This window comes from Anarrhichthys ocellatus, unplaced genomic scaffold, assembly GCF_004355925.1.
Source record: "Anarrhichthys ocellatus isolate YVR2014 unplaced genomic scaffold, GSC_Weel_1.0 scaffold23, whole genome shotgun sequence".
NCBI lineage: Eukaryota > Metazoa > Chordata > Actinopteri > Perciformes > Anarhichadidae > Anarrhichthys > Anarrhichthys ocellatus.
The window spans coordinates 1,503,672-1,523,069 of record NW_022280053.1 but is presented as its reverse complement, the minus strand read 5'-3'; the positions used below and the strand labels follow the sequence as shown (position 1 = coordinate 1,523,069).

At 45.2% G+C, this 19,398-nt stretch overlaps 1 protein-coding gene across 15 annotated transcripts in view; it reads right to left on the bottom strand.

Moving 5' to 3' along the window:
- The window catches only part of fnbp1b (formin binding protein 1b), a 50,109-nt gene that overhangs the window by 26,854 nt on the left and 3,857 nt on the right, over nucleotides 1-19,398 (bottom strand). For 5 of the 15 annotated variants that reach the window (XR_004213156.1, XR_004213164.1, XR_004213157.1 and 2 more), the window contains exons 1-4: nucleotides 8,477-9,265; nucleotides 7,712-7,827; nucleotides 3,613-3,669; nucleotides 3,090-3,237 (exon numbers count right to left, since the gene is read on the bottom strand). Coding sequence is in view for 3 of the 15 variants with exons in the window: in XM_031859856.1 (XP_031715716.1) it covers nucleotides 3,090-3,237; nucleotides 3,613-3,669; nucleotides 7,712-7,827; nucleotides 8,477-8,518 (363 nt within the window). In the remaining 12 variants the exon portion in view is untranslated. The other 10 variants (XR_004213160.1, XR_004213162.1, XM_031859856.1 and 7 more) reach the window with 6 other exon arrangements.

Genomic DNA, 19,398 nt, shown 5'->3' with positions numbered 1-19,398 from the left:
GAGGACGGCATCTTCTGCCAAAAAGCACCTAAAGATGTTTTACAGCGTATTACAGTTTTCAGCTGACTGTTCGCTAAACGTAATGCCAAATTGCTGGCTCTGCCGTCTGAAGATGTGTTCTTTTAGACATTTTTCCCAGCTGGTTGAACATGTCACATCGCAGCAGGATGAGACAGATAAACCCCCCCCCCCCCCACACACACACACACACACCGATAGATATAATTATGTGCTGATGGCGCAAGTGGACTGAAAAGAGCACACACTGAACTAATCCTCAGGTGGACTTCATTAACACACGTCGGTATTAGAAAATATGGATACGCTTGAGTGTGATGCTTTATCGATTTGTTAATTAATAGTTTACGTGCAAAGATTTGTCAGAAAGCGTCTCCGATTGTACAAAAAGATGAGCTGGGATGGAGACTGTTACAGGGACAAAAGTGGGACTAACAGATCCCACTGTTCTGATTTCATTAATAAAAAAGGTACAGTATCGCAATATATGAATCGTAACCCCTGTATCATTATACTATCGCATCACCATATTCTTGCCAATACACAGCCCTATAGATATAGATGTTACAGTAAATGGAAGTCTCTGGAGGTCTTGCTGAGTCTTTAAGGGTCTTCATTAATCCTCATTAGAGAGAATACCTAAGCCCTGTGATCAGAGGTCTGGTGTGCTGACCGAACACCTTTTATTATGATCCCTCAGCACAATCACAGTCCAGTGAGACTTAGGCTCTTCATCCCATATTAACCCTTCCTGCTCTTCATCATTGCCTATTACACCATTAGACCAAACACCAGCAATGCCTGGGGAATGACATGGCATCTCACTGAGGTCATGTTCTCGTTTGAGATTTCTTCCCGTGCCTTTATGATTCAAATCAAGTGAGAGAAATATGTTTGCACAACACATTGAATGGAGCGTTCTGACCTATAAAACCAGGTTCCACTTTTGTAAAAACAAGCATAGCTGTTCTCAGATCACATTCTTGGCCTCAGCACCCCACGCTGAGCTTAGCGAGAGGTTCACTCAGGGAAACGGCAACGGGAGCTGGGCAGAGTTACAAAACAGCCCCACATGAGGAACTAATGAGGTTTTCTTTCTCCTTCAGGTTTGTAGTGTGGACTTTTGCCTGTCCAATAAACTCTGTATAAACCCAGGAAAGGCGGGACCTGACCCTCCTCTAATCCCAGTGTCTGGGTCGGCCTGCATAGCTTTGTCTGACATAGACGCGAATCCAAAAAAAAAAAAAAAAAAAAGCTACAACTGAAAAAACACAGAGTGGTGCTTAGAAATTCATGTGAATGAAACCAGAGCTGAAAATGACGAGAAAGCTGGGGAAGTCATGGGGAACGGCTGCTTTACAAACACCTTTCACTTTTCTAAACGGACAGGCTTACTATGAAACCCTGAATGTTGTTTAGGGAAATGTTTTTGATGAAGATCTTTTCAACCCTTGATGTCTGGGTCCTAGTCTCCCCTCTCCCCGTCACGCTCTCCCGTTGTATTTGCATGTTCCTGTTTGTGTTGTCTGGAGCTGGGCGCGGTTTCCTGATCGACTGCTGCCACTCAAGCCTGCACATCTGCTGCTCATCTGCAACCAAGCCACCTACACTCTCTGCTGCATAACTGCCTGGTTCAGTTTTTCCTTGTTGTCCAGGTCTCCGGATTCCAGCCCCCCCTTGTTTATCCTCCGTTTGACCCAGCCATCCAACTCCCTGGAAATCCCTGTCTGCCTCAGTCCCTCTGCTACCAGGAATTCTGCTTCACCCCAGCAGCCCTCGCCGCATCAAGGAATCACATACAATTACTGTTGTTCTCCATTATTCATGAGTGTGCTGAGGATGCGAGTGTGTCACTGAATGAAAACTGAAATGGGCCACATTTGCCCTCCAAGGACAGCGTTCTGAATACAACTGAGAAACTATTTGCTCAATGACTTTTAGATGAAACGATCTTCTGTTCAGAAAAGACACTTATTTTGGGTTCATACTATGTAGGGGAAACGCCCCCCCCCCCTACAGCTACGCCGTGTTTTAGTCACGAGAAGCAGACACATGACAAACTAGGAGGACAGAGGGGGGCGAGAGAGGGAAAACTGTTTATATTTAGAAATAAAATAGCGGAAAACTGAGGAGAGGAGGAAGAGAGGTGTCAGAGTGACATCCTGCAGCCTCAGGACAGCATGGGCCTGACTCTGGACCCTCTATGTGGACACTAGAGACACAGACGCTGTGCTAAGCCAAACCAAGCCAGGCTAAGCCAAAGCCAAAAGAGCAGAACAGGCCTGGGGGCGGTGGGTGATTCCCCTTCTGAATCGCTAGAAATCCCCTAAAACCAAAGCTGGAAATGTAAACTGATCATGCGACACAGGGCTTCCTGTATTCAGGTAGCAGATGCAGTAACACAGTTGTGCACACTATACTCTAAAAAAAGGTCCCTGTGCCTCTGAGCAGCCCTCTGGTTTTGGTTTTCCACTCCAGTTCCCTCAGCTGGACTTCCGTGACACAAGAGTCCGTGACAGATTTTTCAGAAAGTACTTTTTTTTTTTTTTTCCAGCTGGGTAGTTTTCTCTCTGCTCCTCCACTCACTCTCTGGCTTTAATGGCCGCCCACACTGCTATCTGTGAATCATGCGCAGCAGGTCCACCGCTCTTCTAAATCACTTTGTAATGGTGAGGACGAAAGTGACTTCAGCATTTAAGAACAGTGCGCGGTGCATAAAGTCTTTTGTAAAATGATTCATAAAAGAGAGAAATAAGCCTGTAATGATAGAGAGAGACGGTGACTTTGTTCCATAAAAAGGACTCGGTCAGTCACGTTCTGCACTTCTGGCGAGCCTTCGTGGTGTATCTACATTTACTCAGCGATGACCTCAGTGCACGGAGCATAGAGTATGCAGAGGGAATGGGCTGCTTCTCGTAGGCCGGTGTCTCTTTTTTTCCTTTACAGAATCCGTATCCTTCTGTCTAAAGTGAGCGTTTCATTTAAAGCACTGGCATGGGCACAATGACAAGATGAGGAGGAACTAGCAATATTGAATATGAAAAAGAGCGCAATATAAAAATATGTCCCACCAATTTTCTCTCAGACTTGAGCTCCTGCAGGTAGCGTGAAAGCTCGCTGATGATTTGCGACGTCAGGTTCTCCGCTATAACCTCGTGTTGACCCGCGTAGTCATTCAACTCGTTCAGGGACGTCACGAAGGCTCGACAGAAGGTGTACCTGGTGAGAGACAGGAAGTGATGTCAGAGGAAAGTTGGTTGCAATAGGCAGATGCGAACACAGCGATCACGTTAACAAATAACAGTATAGTAGTTTGGATCACGTTAAAGGAATGGTGGGACATTTTTGGGAATTACCCTTTTTGTTTTCTGTTGGAGAATAAGGTGAGATACAAGGCTACAGCTAGCAGTTAGCTTAGCTTAGCATAACGACTGGAAACAGCTAGCCTGGCCCTGTCCGACAATAACCAAATTCTGCCAGTAAAAACATCAACTCACCGTTATACAGGTGGTCATGTTTATTCTCCGCCAGACAGAAAATGCCTGTCAGCGTATTTTCCGAAACATAAAATATTTGATCTATCTGTTAACTTACTTGCTCTCATCCTCTTCTCGCGAGTTCTTCTTGGGTTGATACTTCTTTGATAAATTCCTGCGAGGACAAAAGAGTTCAGACTGGTCAGACATTTCCGACGGCATCTTCCTTAAGAGCCCGGCCTGCAGACGGGTGGTGCACCGTTCCCATTATGTTTCCTCATCATCCAGTACACCATTCAATCCAGCAGAGTGCTTTCTGCTGTTCCCACTACATCCCACTTTCCTCTCTTCAGGTCACGAATCATGCCCCCCAGGAGTCTATGCATGCAGAAGCAGTCAGCAGAAGCAAGCGTGCTTTTCAATATGCAGCCGTTGGCCTTGTTTTGACTGTGGCTGCATGTTAGTGGCACGAGATGAGCTCAGTGTGACGAGGAGGAGAAGGAAAAACCTAGATGTTGTGTCACTGTACACGTTGTCGGTGAATTGATATTGTTGGGAACCGTGGTGCAGTTTGACAGGTTACAGTACACCATGTCACGTTCGTTTCATCATGACGGTGTTAAACGCTCACCAGCTAGCTGTGCTGATGCTCCGTTCGATGGCGACTCTGTCAGCAGAGCATAATAACGTGCACTGTGCTCTGATGGATTTGGGTGCGCGTTGTGTGCTTATGCCTTCGGGATCTTTTGTCTAATTAAAGAGCAGCCAAGTGGTGCACGAAAACCAAAATGCAGAGCGACACAACTGTTAGATTGCTGTTAGAGCGCCCCGTTATTGCAGCTGTGTGTCTCCCTTTGTGTGCAGCAAGCGGGAGAGCAAACTCAAAATGCTGTTTTTTAAAAAGGTTGAATGCCAACACCTATGGATTGAAGTAGAATATTTTGTTAGATTAAAATATTTTGTAAATAATTCAGTCAGAAACGATCCTACTCTGCCACCACTGGAATCTTACTCCCATCGCTGTGTCAGGGGCATATTTTGATGCTAATAATATTACTGTAGCTTAATTTTGTACATGAAATGGCACCTGCATTTAACCCATCCTGAGCATGAGGAGCAGTGGGCATCTTGAGATTTAGTGTCACACTCAAGGACACCGCCATCAAACCGCCAACCTTGTGGTGAGAAGACTTCCCTATCTAGCCACTGAGCCAAAGCGGCCTTCAATGAATGAACACATATTTACAATTCCAATGTCAACGTAACGAACGAAGCTTCAAACTATTGGGTACGGCCCTACAGCGCTGTGTTCACTGATGGAATCTTTACGCCTCCGCTTGTACATGTTGTAAAGAAGCGCATGCAAATTCCTACTGTGATAAATAATACAACTAACTATGTGTAATGTGTGTCTCGCTCTGCTCTCATCCCCCACCACTCCTCTCCTCCCTGGTGGTGTTTGCACTGTTGCTAGGCAGATTTATCTGTCCGTCTAGCTCTCTCCCTGTCCTTCTCACCCCATCTCTAATTATAGTGCTAGTTCACACTAACTCATTCAGTCACTCACAGGCACATGTCATGTGACAGATTGTATTTGCCCGCTCGCCTCAATAACATATTTAACAAGCCTGTCAAAATAAGGCTAGCAGCTTAATTAGGAGAGTGAAATAACCGCTGTCAGGTGTGTGTCTGTGTGTGTGTGTCTGGAAGATGATACCACATGGCTGCTTCACACTGTAACCGCAATAAAGACAGACCCCCCCTCACCCAGTCTCCTTTGTTAGCAGGACTTTATTCCCACTGTGTTATGGATTATGCCAGACTGGAATGTGGGGGAGGGGGAGGCACTAATGCATTGCCCTGCGATGACCAGACTGATGTGTTTACATCGACGCAGTGGAAGAGGATTATTCATGGATTAGTGCAGTGTGCGGTTGAAATGGTACGAAGCAGTGCAACAGCCAGAGATGACGTTCGATTGGGGAGGATTGTAGGCTATGTCGTGTAGTTTTAAGACAAAACAAAGTCTGCTTTAGGGCGGGCTTACTGTGATTGACAGGTCGCTGCCGCTACCAGACCTGTATACATCGTCTCTACGTCGCTCCTTCGCATTCCAAATATAGTAACTTCCGTTCAACAGTTGCAAAAAGTCAAACTGGCAATGGCGAAATTGCCCGAACTCCAAGCTTCATAACGACAGTCCACAAACCAATGGGTGACGTCACGATGAATAAGTCCACTTCTTATATACAGTCTATGATTATAACCTCGGTATCGATCTACTGAATATATTCTTGGTTAATCATTTGAAATAAATATTTTTTACAATCATGTCGTATTTTGTCCAGTCAACACTCCAAAACCCAAATATATTGAATTTACTTTCAGACAAGACAAGGAGAAACATGTAAACTGTTCACTGATTATCAAATAGCTGCCAATTATTTTCCTTACTTATTTATTAACAGATTAATAATTTCATGTCCCAGTCAGCCAGCATTGGCAATACCAGATCTGTGAAATGATTTGTTTTTAAAAACGTGTCAGAATGTCGACCGTGTAAGAGCCTGTTACCTCTGAAAGGAGAACAGAAGGAATAATCTCCCCGACAACACGGATGAGAGAAAAGAGGACTAGATCAAAGGGCCCATTCCATTACTTTATTAGATCCAACAGCCCGCCGTTTCTTCTGGTTTGAGTGTCCCCCGTTAGATTAAGCCTGCTTTCATGAGCTAAGATGATTTAAAACTAAAGGGATAATTAGTCCTGTGATTTGTCCAAGTAGCCCCACAACAAAGAAGATCAGTGTGTTAAAAACACAGGAAACCCTCTGACTCAGGCTATCCTGTCAGTACGTACTAATTTCCTCATTTCAGCCTTTTTCTGACAAGAGTGCCAATCTGCATGCGTGTGTGTGTGTGTGTGTGTGAGTGTAGATAACAGACCCAGTTTGACAGCACATTGTGTAAGCACATTGACTGAAAACATCCGCACCATCTGTGGAGCCTGAAGTTCTATAGAAGCCAACCTGGGATATCTGCATGTATTGAAATGCAACAGCAAATCTGTGAGTGCGTATGTTTTTGGACCACATTATTTGTTAAAAACACTGCTTTCAATTTTTCTAGTAATGTATTTAGGATCAAATTAAGAATCATGGAGAAGTTGTACACATGAAGAGAAGGAAGTTTAAGGACGGTGCTAAAAGGGGTATGAATGCGCTTGAATACTTTCTCTAAATAGGTTTAACATTGTTTCTGAGATGCAAATAAGTAGGAAGAGAAAGAACGGAATACCATTCGGGTGAAAATGAATACATCTGTTTGATGCGTGATATTCTCTGAGATGTGCTGGACGGGTAATGCATGCATGTAAACACAGACGGCTAGTCCTATCATCTCAAGCGGACTTAATTCTCTAAAAGAGGAGTGGTGTGGCCCGTGGAGTATCTGTTGCTATGTGAATACTAGATCGGTATTGGACGGTCACTGTGAAACGGGGGGGGGTTGGGGGTTCAATACTTAGAGCATTAGCCATATTGCCAGATGAGGATTGAGGATTTGTGGGGGGTATCTCCTACTGTGTTGGGAGGAGTTAAGAGATGGATGCTCTCAGTGCATCACTGCCTTAGAGAATCAATGACTGCACCAAAACTGTGCGTGTGTGTGTGTGTGTGTGAGAGGGGGGAGAATAGGAAGGGGGCGGGCCGACACTTGTGGTTGGAGGAAAAACAGAAAAAAAAAATCTGGGTCAGACCTGGGCATGATAATGCTGATACCTACTAGTCTCTATGGAAACACAAGCTCCACCCCCATCCCCCCCCCCACAACCTGACTTCCTCTTGCCTGAAGCAGAAGCTAGCAACAGCAGACAGCGTGCATGCACAAGAGAGTGAGAGAGAGGAAGACAGAAAGACTGTACACAGTCGAAGAGAGAGAAAGATGAAGGAGGAGGAAATAGAAATCCTTTTAATGCCTGTTTATTTACATCTACATGTGCATAAAGCAATTATGCTTATTAATATAACTCTGCTATGTATTCTTGTGTCGGTTTCCCCCTCCAGAGGGAGGTCAGAGGTCACTCTCAACAAGCGGTTGAGGATTCAGTCTCCAGTTCCAAGGACACTTCAGCAGGTCACGTCCCGCTGCAGAAGGGTGGGGTTCTTCCTCTCCATCGAACCCTGAATATGGATTCATAAGTCAGCTTGAGCCACTCACCTAATTTGTTTTGCATAGCTGGTCTCGATCTCTGATCTCTCCTTGACAAATTTGGTGTACTTCTCCACAAACTCGATCCCCCACTGTGTATGCTTCTCCAAGTTGTCAAACTGATCCTGCAGAAGAAAGAGAAGAAGGAGACAAAATGATTAAATCACTCGAATACAAGGGAGACGGCAATCTGACGCAATCAAGTATACAAGAAACAAGGAAGAGAAACCTCGTGAAAGATGTAATCATCACATGAGGACATTGTATCTGCCTCCTCAACTAAGTCAATCGTGCGTATATGTGTCGGTCAATGCGTTTTATTCTAAACCACTGACCAGACAGAAGCATGTGACCTACTCTCACTGCTCCACAACATACATTCAACACCTGCGACCCTCCCTGGCCTGTGACTGACGTTCTCTAAGTTGCAGATATCTCTTGAAATCCTTCGTATCATCTTTAAGTGCAGCCTGTTTCAGAGGGTGCAGTGTAGCTCATAGTAGAAGCAGACACTTAACAGCCTGATAACCAAATACAGCTGCTGGGGCTGAACTCATTATTAATGATTTGCTCATGACTTGTGAGGAAAAAATGAGCCTCCAGTTGGAGGCTCATTTCATTCATCAGTACATCAGTACAGAACAGTGAGCACTTGCATCTGCAAACACACACACACAAACACACACTCCGGCTAATCTTTACCGACGATCATATGGTTACTTCCAAACGATCATCTCGGAAACAATTTTAAAGATGAACCAAAAACAAAACAACCTTGATGTGACTCCAACAGTCCCCCATCCTCTCCTCTCCCATGTCTGGAGTCCAGCTAACGATTCATCTACACTTCACACTCAGTATGTGAAGTGTCCACCAGCAAAGGTTTCGTCAGATTTTCTCTGAGCAAACCACGTAGATGTGCAAAGCTCGAAGCATCTCTGCACTAAAAGCATGTTCATATCAAAGAGGCAGGAAGCGGTTGTGGCGATGAAAAGTTTCACGAGAGCTACGCTTCAGCCTCCACCATCATGCACTTGGAGGCGTCTTTGCTGAATTTGTTCCTGGAACTGGAGCACTCCGATTATTCAGGACGGTTTACTATCGGAGCCACGTGTCGTTATCGAGTGGGATGAAATCCCCTCAAGACACCTTTTTGAAGCAGCGTTGGCAAATTAAAACGACCCAATCGAAGCACTCAAGGACAACAATGGAGAGCACTTTGAATGGGGAGGCACTTTCCAGTCATGCATTGTTCGGCCGTTTCAATGAGCAATCACTCAACAGCAAGCCACTCAAGATAAAGCCCAACAATAAGACATTTTAACCAAAATAATGAGACTCATCAGCCCCCGTCACACGCTTCTGTTTTTTTTCTACCTTTTTCCCACAACAAGCTCCTCTTTCCCCTTTTAATGCCTGAGAGCATGCTGACGTCTCAGACATAAGTGCAAGTTAAAGTCATCAAACAGCATTGTTTCATTATCACTTGTGAGCACGGCTCACGTCACTGGAGCCACATCATGCACAAACAACCCCCCCGCTCTCTCTCTCCTCCACACACATAACTCTGATTACCCTTTTCTGCAGGGGCAACATCTTATCCAGCGTGTCTCCGTGTGGAACGTGTACCCTTTTGAAATATCCAAATCCAGAAAATGTCCATCAAACTTGCGCCTCCTTCCCACTCCTCGGGAGCAGCACAACAAAAGGCTGAGGTTAGGTCAGAGAAGGCTTCCACGAGACCATTTCCAAGGTATCCCAAGTGCAGATTTGGAACAATGTCCGCTGACTCCCACACAATAACAAAGAGACTGCACAGTTGTAGCAAGTAACTCCACGATTGTCTGGAAGGAGCGAGATATCCCAGAGAGCAGGAGAGGAGCCGATGCGCTGGCTCCCTCTCTCTCACACACACACACACACACACACTGAATCTGAGGCCACGGCTGCCCACAGCATTCAGGCTCAATGCTCCATCAGGCGTAAGGTGGAGTAAGTGGGATGGGGTGAGGAGGATAGTGAGGGAGAGCGGAAAAGCAGAGGGAGGGGGGTTGAAAGGAGGAAAAATAACAGGAGAGGCGGGATTACATGGGAGGGGATTCATTTTAAGAGAGGGGGGGGGGGATTATCCTATTGCTGCTGGGGCCTCGTGAACTCTTAACTTTACCATATTTCAAATAGAATAAGAAGTTTATAAAATAAAGGTTATGATCTGCAACTAGATGAGTCATGAGCTCATGAACCGTTGCTGATATCAGACGGGAGAGAGGTTGCTCGAGTAAAATGGAAAAAAAGACATGAGCAAAGCAATTCTCCAGCTCCGAGAGGAAAAGCTGCTTAATAAATTATGAATGTGAGTGGAGCAAGTATCAAAGACAACAACACATTATGTGAAAGTGTGTCAGACGCAGACTCCGTGGTTCTTTGGATCGACCTCTTGCCATTCCTACTTGTAAAATATCTAGTCATGCAGGTTATGCAGTTGTACATTGAGTATGCAAATCAAACAATGTTGGGTCGGTAATGCTGTCACAGTTGGCTGAACAGTTCCTAAACCCATACTCAAACCTGCAGAGGAATTTTTTGTAAAAACCCCCTCCACACACACCCACACACACACTTAAGACTAATCACTCCTGCTTCAACCCTGACTTCCATTCTGTCATCTGTGGCCTCTGACACCTGACCTTGTTCCTGCAGGAGGGAGTAAGTGGGGGATCCCTTCAGGAAACCAGCCGGCCCCGCTCTGCTTGTTTTTTCAGGACACAACCCCACTGGCTGGGATGCATGTACTATTGTGGTAGTACATGAAAGAATATAAATGGAACAGCGCAGCTAAATACTATTTTTTTTTCATCATCCAGGAAATGGAAAACAGGTTCAAACGGAGAACAAAGGAGACATGTACTGAATGTATGTCGGCTGCCCGTGTGCTGTAAGAAAACAAACGCATGCTTGTTTAAGGATCAGCCTCCTGACCTCCAACCCTCCAACTGCTGATGGAGATTATTGGGGCAGTTTAATGATTTAGACTGCTAGTTAATCTCAACTAATGCACTTTATTTAACGACCAATCCAGATCAAATCTCTTGATTTCACCCACGTTGAGGGCCCATTGACCTGCATCCCCAACACTGAAGTTTCCTCTTTCCTCTCTGCTTGACATAGACAGAGCGCTAACACAAGACAGAGGTGAGCCTGGTGCAGGCAGACTCCGTTTCATATTATTCCCATGTCCTGGTCATCGCATATAGACGTAACAACCAAGAAAAAAGGAATTAAACCAGTACAGATGTTGGAATCTAAAAACTACTGGATTTATTTAACTTTGAAACATCTACAGTAACTGAAGAAGATAACAAATATTTATAACCTTCTGTACGTGTTCATTGTCAGAAAAAAGGTATTGATGCTTGACCCTGAATGCAACGTCCACAATAAAAGCGGGGAACTTGTGTGGATGCAAAAAGCACTAAATAACAACCACTTGAAACGGTCATGTCTGTCCTAGGGAGGATGAAAGATGAGATAGTGAGATCACGGATCAAGACGGATCCGGTGTTGGGTTGCAAAGGACGTGAGCCACAAAGTGAGCAGAACCATTTTACAACAAGGTTGGTGATAACAGGATCGCACTGTTTTTCAAACCTCTGAAGAAACGCTCCTGGGGCCACTTCCTGCTTCATTACGGCCTCAGCACCTCTGCAGAGGTCGGTGTGCTGCTCTGGTGATCACAGTAAAGATCAACGCGCCATTAAAAACACAAGAGAGCAAAAAGGGAGTCGTTTCATTGGTAGACTGAGGGGGTGAACAGGAAACTGCTGACTAATAAAAAATATGTAAATATGGCAGTGAATAAGCCATCAACAAAAAAAACAAGTATTGATTGTGTGACACCCATAGGCCTATATTGAGTGTCAGTAAAAAAAAAAAGAAGGTGGTTTCAGTGTGGTTTTTTTATGCGCTTGTTTATTAGAACCATTATGGTAAACCGATTGTTCTTGCAAAACTAACCCTGCCTCATCGAATGAAGCAAAGCTGTAGCAAAGTGCCCGTTGCTGTTTGAGTTGTTCTAGTAATTATCCAAAGCCTTGTACTTCTTACTGACCACAGCAGAGAGAGAGAGAGAGCGAGAGAGAGAGAGAGAGAGAGAGAGAGATGAGTAAGTACAGCAAGAGCCACTGAAATCCACTGAGCGTCCAGTGGGCGGCCAGCAGCAAGAACAATTATTTGCGTGAGATGCCGAACCCTCTCTCGAACACACACCGCGCTTTGTGCAAGAAAAGCGGTGGCGGAACAAAGCCTCCACAGCCCGGTGTGACCTCCCAGCGCAGGGAGGCGAGTCACAGGAAAAAAGGGGACAGTGGCCTCACACGCGCAAACACGCTCGTGCAACGCACGTAAACCAAGACCGACGGTCATGTGCTTGACCACTGAGTAGCTGCCCTCATATATCTATACGCAAAGTGATTCACAGAAAGAACAAAACAAACGCATGCTCACAGTAAAACTCACACTAACGTACACGCCGACGTTCTGCAGCACTCGAGCAGCTGTTTTGGGGCGGTGGGTGACCTTATGTGTAAGAGCTCTTGTGTGCATACCATGTGGATATTTATAGAAACGACGCCTCTGCCGCTCTGAAATGTAGGTGTGTGTGGTGGCGTGCGCGCACGTGTATCACGCTTCCAGGTCCATAAAGCATTTCTTCCCCATGCCTGCCTGTGCACGACCCCCCCTCCAACCCCCCGCTGTTATTTAATCCCTCCACCGACGTCCATGTCACAGTCGAGAACAGCTTCATGTATGAGTCGCCGGTTCCCTAACTCGATAAGATACACGGCGGTTTGAGCAACAGGAAGTTGCTGTTGTGAGTCATAGTGACTGGAAGGGCGGTCCACTCATTCATGGAATAAACGTACAGAAGCATTCTTTTAGGCTCTGTAAAAGTCCTACAAGCTGGCATCTAACGAGCGTTTGATTTCACAGAGCGGAAACTCTTTTCTTGTATTATTGTGCAACGGGACACCACAGACATTCTGGGACTGGCACACGCCTTCCTTGCTTGACAGATGACGCAGGAATCACTTTACGCCTCCGCTCACTTACGCCACTGGTCATCTTCATCTGCAGCAGCACCTGCAGGTACTCCTCATACGGGCTCAGCGGGGGCTCCTCCTTCTGCTCCTCCGTCTCCGCTTTCACGGAGCGAACACTGTCCATGAAAACAAAAAACTCACTTTTTCGGCGCAACATGGTCTCGATTGTCGTTGCGACAACGAAGTGGGGAAAAAAACCAGGAGCTCCGAAAGAAGTTAATCCATCTCAGAGGAATAAAGTAGGACGGAGGAGGAGCACGGCTTGGTCAAGCAGAGCAGTTAGTAGATTTCAAGATCCTGCATAAAGTAACATATCATGTATCCTGGTAATCCAAGAACACGTTCATCAATCACAGCACACCGAATGCAAGCAGAGCAAAAGGTGTAATGAGAGGGAACAACGGAAATGTTGTAAACAGCGCAGAACTTGATTAAATGACATTGTCCTTAATCTGATTACTACACCTCCCTCCTAACCGCTTTAACTAGCCAATAGGACGCTGCTGTTCTGAGGATTAACCCTGCTGGGCCAGCAGACACACATTAGCCATTGTTCCTGTTGAGCTGTTTTTCTTCATTTTGGAGGATAAAGCTCTTTAAATCTTATACAATGCATTCTCTGGAATTAAGGAAAGCGCTGAGTGAACCGCAGCGACACTTCATGTACCAAACTGCAACAGCAGGCCGTCGGCTCGTTTATTCGGTGAGCGGGTTGGAAGTCATTTGTCTGAGATAGGCCGTCTCTTGATAACTTTATGTGGATGTGACGACTGAAACAAAAGGGGCATTGATGGAGAAATGAATCAGTATCGGTACAATTGCACCGACTGACCTGATGTTTGTATCTGCCAATATTAGCTTATTGCTGATGTACTGGTATCCATGATATATGTCAGCCGGTAAGTAGCAAGAAATTGCAGTAGATATGACTGACTGGTGTTGAGGTCTGTCCTTGAGACATTTTTCCTTGTTAAAGGGGTTTTTCGAGGGAGTGCTTCCTTATCAGAATCAAAGGTCTGAGGACAGACGGTATGCCGTGCAGATTGTGAAGCCCCTTGAAGCTAATTTGTGGTTTTTGTGTTATTGAGCTATGAATAAAACTAACTTGACTAGATTTTACTTTATTTTCCAACTGTAAAACTTACCGTCAATACGTATCTTGGTCTTAATTCTTGAAAATCGAAAGGATCTGTATGGAGAGTAGGCATGTCACAACAATAATTACTGTAGGCCGTACCATATACGGAGATGACCTCAATCATTGTAGCCGACCTCGATATTGCCCGTTGTGTTTACGTGCATGTTTCTTTACTTAAGACAGCATTTTAGCCAACATGACAATGAGCAGCAGGGTTTTTCATGCCATAATAAGACTTAGGCATCAGCGCAGGATGTTGTTTATTAATTTAAGATATTTACATTTTTTGTTCACATTCCACTGGCTGAATACCTTTAAGAATTAAAAGTGAATTGCTGCTTGAAAGAGTGTACTTGCATTATCATTCTATTATATTGTCATTAAATCAGTGGCATGAAATGGTGTTAAAATGACAATAATATTGTTTGTTGCATAATTATCATTATTTCATATATATTAACATATTGTTCAACAACATCAGTCATCGTGACGGGCCTAATCAAGAGCGACATCAGCTCCGAAAACCGAGTATCTGTCGGGGTACACCATGTTCTCGTCGACTAGATAAACGTCAACACATGGCATGAAGCGTGGTAACGCTGAGGGGAAAAGTTACTGAGCGGGAAGAATGACACATAAGCAAACAGCGCTAGCTTGTAATTAAGTCTGCTGGCGAACACCATGGTCGTAAATGACAGACTAGATTGAACACATTTCATGTGGTTTACACTTAGACACAACTGATGTGACTCGCTCACAGTTTCAGTCCATAAATAGATCTTCCTTGTACTGTCAGTGTCATATAAGGCTTCTGCTTCTTCTGCAGTCGCTCTTTGTCTCACTACACCTACAGTTTAATAACTCAGCTTCAGGCGACAAAAGTCAAATCCCTCCCTTGAGGATCAAATCTCTCCATCTGGTTATATGCCAACCCTGTATTGGACTTCTCTTTTGAGTCTCAGACCACTTGTTTCTCCTCCAGGTAAACAAAGAGCGTGGTACTCGTCCGCGTTGCTGATGCAATGTATTCCCCTGCTCACTGCAAAAGCTCACCTAAACGTAGATACCGCAGAAAGGTGCCATAAGTCGTGCGGACGTGTACGGTCGGTACCGCCAATGAGCGGGGGTTGCTATTTTTAACCACAGCATTGTGTTTCTCCTGAATGGTCTGCTGATGTTGGACACAGATAAACACAAAGCTGTAGTGGTTGATGGCATGCTTTCCTCCAGACAAAGCTATGGTAAAGGGAACACTACCTCATTCCCTGAGGAACTATTGAACACCAGAAGTAAAAGTTCAGGGATGACGTTGTGTCTGTAGGCCAAACCGTGAGTTAGCATCGCACTGGTTCCATCGACAAAAAATGATTCCTTTGGGACTCATTCTTTCAGCATTCTTATTATTTTCCCGAATAAGAAAACACTTCAATGAATGCATGAGAGTTAGGGTCTCGGCATGGACGACGTCATGTCTCCTACTACATCTGCTGTATTAGCTATTTGAGCTCCTCGGCTGCTTTTATTCTACTGGATGAAGAGCAAACACTTTAACAGCCCACAAGGACTCTGAGACCGCAGTTTTATCCTCTTTTGCAAACAAAAGGTTTTTGCGCTGATGCTCGAATATTTGCAATCCTTCATGCTTATAGGGGGTAAAGGCCTCAGAGGACTTGTGATACAGAAGTACTTTCACTGTATCACCTAAATTAGCTGAAATATCTATATGGGCTTTTTTTTTTTTTTCAGCTGGCAGCATTAACAGTTAGTTCTTCAGGCGGTCTGAACAGGGTTGCAGCACTTTCACTTCACCCTGACACGCCTCATCTCAGGATATGAGTAAAGATGGGCTCTTAAGAGGCGGCCTGACACAGCAAGCAGGAAACTCATCTCGGAAAGATTTCTCAGTTCAATTAAAGCCCTTGTCTGCGTGAAGGCTGCACCCGCTTTTCTATGCTTATGTAGAGCACACCGTGAGGTAACACCGACTCGGAGAGACGTGTAAACGTATTAACTTTGCGAGGAAGTCTGTCTTCTTTGTTACATGAAACCACAAACTCACCAGAGGAAGTGATGGATATCATTTCAAATGCCATCTACTGCCAAAGCCAGTTACTAACACAATCAACCTCTCTGTCTGGCATCATGGACACTAACTGCCCTATTATAAATAACGTCTAAATGAAAGATATTCCAGCTAAAGCAAAAGAAGGTTTTGACAAAGCATCCTGCAGAATGGAGAGCATTACCAGACCACAATGATGCAGTGTCACTGCCACTGTGCCTCCTCCAGCCCACACAGCCTCTGAACAATCACACAAATGTGAGGTTCATTCTCCCGCCCTGTGAGGACAAAATCTGAGCTGAGAAACCGCAAACAAGCTTTTATTTTGAAGTAACACACGATCGCAGCCATTAACGGTCACTGAAAAAGGCAATCACAGGAGATGGGGAAAGCTGGTGAGTCGGTGTGATGAAAGCAGAGAGAAGGAAAGAAAGAAACGGAGCCAATGAGGAAATGTGAAGCGAGGCGGGAGGGGGCTGGAGAGCCGGACACGTCTTCAGCAGCGAGAATATTTTCAAGCAGTGGGAGAGAAATGTGTGGAAGCCGCAGGGCGGCACGAGGCTGTTCTCATTACGGCTCTGACTCATTTCAATTAAAGCAGCCGTTCCACATGGTACCGACCATGTCTACTGACCGCATCTGGTAGGTAGCCCCTCAACATGAAGAGATTTCAGGAAGAACAGGTCCCTGCTGTCCCACACGCAGCGAACCCACCGCGGCTTGGCCTCAAGAAACATCCATTCCATCCAACATAACGGAGCTAACAAAATGTACACAAGCATCTCACACACACATGCAGCCGGTGTGTTTGCAAGCATGCTGCAGCAAACATCTGTGCTGTCACATGCGTTTGCTTTGGGGATAATAAGTCATTTCCTATAGCACACAGAACACAGGTATGACTCCTGAGGCTCGATACGTTACAATTTAATTAGAATTCAACTCAATATTACAATCAAAATTAAAGTTTTGGTAATTTAGTTTTCAGGACCATCACTACTTGTTTATAAGCTACACTGTTTTGTTTAAAATGAGGCTCACTTAGACTTGAAAGCATTAGTAGTTTCGTGAAAAGAGGTTGTAGCTCTTTGTTCATCCTTCACCTTGAATGGTTGTAAAACGGTGCTATAGTGTTCCTCCATTACTCTGCCGGGGGAAACTCAATGCTGTTAAAGCCAAAGGAACAATCGACACTTACAGTGTGTTACAGTAATTAGCAGAACACGGACGGCTGCGGGGCTCAGGTGACGTTATGTCAGAGCGACGGTATACGGCGGTATGATGTCCGCTGTTACAGCAGCCGTGATTAGAGGCTGACTTTACAAATGACAGACTACAGATCAGAGGCTGTGACAGTCTGTGACGGGAAGGACTGAGTCACCTCCACGCATTCAGAAACCAGCTCAAAACGCACCTCTTTAGACTGGCGTTTGGGTAAAACCCATGTCCTAAGACCTGCTTTTAAACCATGTTTTAATTTTGTATTTTCTGTGTATGTAAATTATTGGCCCTATGGTCACATTGTGTTTTTCATGTTTGTAATTTCTGCCCTGTTAAGCACTTTGTGACTCATGTCTGTGAAAAGCGCTTTATAAATACATGTTACTTGCTCACGAACTTACCTTCTCATGGACAAGATGAGTGTTTAGGGAAGCGGGAGGATTGCAGAACAAGAACATCTCAATGTGCCCAATCATTGGGTGCTTTTTTTTAAAAAGCAGAGGAAATGCCTGTTACAACTTCCTGGTGATGTCATCAAATCTACCAACAGTCCGAAGCACAAAGATAATCAAATGTCAAAGCATATTTGCTTTAAAACTGAAATTTAATTGAATTAATAAAAAGATTTTTAAAATGGCAGATTTTTCTAATTAATGAATAATTTAAGCTTAAATGTCAGGGGATAATTAATTGGATGCATCTTAGGTAAACAGAACGTACTGAGAGCCGTGATGAACAGGTTTCCAAAGATGAATATGGACTGCATATGTGTTTGTCAACAACATACTGAAGACTTGGTACATTCGAAACTCTAGTGTGTGAACCTCACCTGGTTCAATGAGTTCTATCTCTAGCCAGACTAAAAAGCAGAGGTAGTGTAAGGGTACGCTAACAAAGGGCCGGACACAACAGAAATGCCTTTATTGTTATTCATCCGTCTGAATACCTCCGCCCCTCCACTGTCCTCCGTTCTTTCCGCCTCTAGCTCCCCGCGGTGCGGTCGGAGACCCGCGGCTCTGATGTGGATACATTCATCACTGTTTTACTGTCATGGTGCTTTCACAGAAAGAGCTGAGGAGAAAATGGGCTCGGGGTGGTATCACTGAGTCAGCAGGTGGGTGGCGATGAGTATAAGATTTAGTGGGGGGAGGAGGGGATGTCTGTCACCCCCCCCCCCCCCCCCCCTTCCCCCCTCTGACTTCAGCACCATGACAGAGGGAAACAAACTAGCTCAGGTTTCAGCCCTGGAAGTGCCCTGAATGTCAAGTGAACGGCAGGGGAGGAGGCTGGACCTTGGGGGGGGGGGTCTGAGCCAAGATGGGATACAAAAGCAGAAAGCACTGAGGAAATCTCAGTCTAACCACAAGCTGTTTTTAAACTTATATTACGGGAGATCCGCCCTGATATCTCGCTGTTGGGAACTCACGACTGAACCCTCCCCACCAACAAAAACTAAAAACATAAGGTTTTGATTGAACTTCTTAAGTCTGCGCCCCGCCGGCAAAGTCTGGAGCCCCACTTAATGACATGAGAGAAAACAAGTGGTATTCAGAAGGCCTCTTCAGACAATAGCACTTTCCCTTCTCCATTACATCAGGGCCGATGGCTGGCAGATAGCAGCGTGGCTACAATTACAAACACTGCAAACAAACGGCTCTCAAGCTGTCCCCAAAGACAAGACAGCGACACACATTCACGCTTCCTCTGCCGCTGAACAAACAAAGTACCGCACCATTTGGACAACGAAAATAAAAGCGAGGTTCAGTCAGGGGGCCGCGCGTTGCGGGGGCCAATCTGCCTACTGTTTCAAAAGCCAGTGCTGAAGGAGCCCCGTGCAGTTCAAACTCACCTTAAGCTGCTGCTCTTTCACTAGAATTTCTACCTTGTCCATGCTGCCTCGTCAATACGTGTGTGTGAGAGGAGGAGGCGCTTTTACGTCCCACGGACTGTGACGACTTAGCGGTCCCCTACGTGCAACTGTGAGAAGAGCCGCTTGCGTCCAGTTCCCAAAGGAACCACAAGAGAGAAGTGAAACATTCAAGGTGTGTCAGAGTGAAAAGGTGTAGTGGTCACTTTGTTTAAGGCCAGAGAGATCTTTCATTTTAAGCTACTGTGCTGGTGATATTTGGTCTGTGTGTGTGTGTGTGTGTGTGTGTGTGTGTGTGTGTGTGTGTGT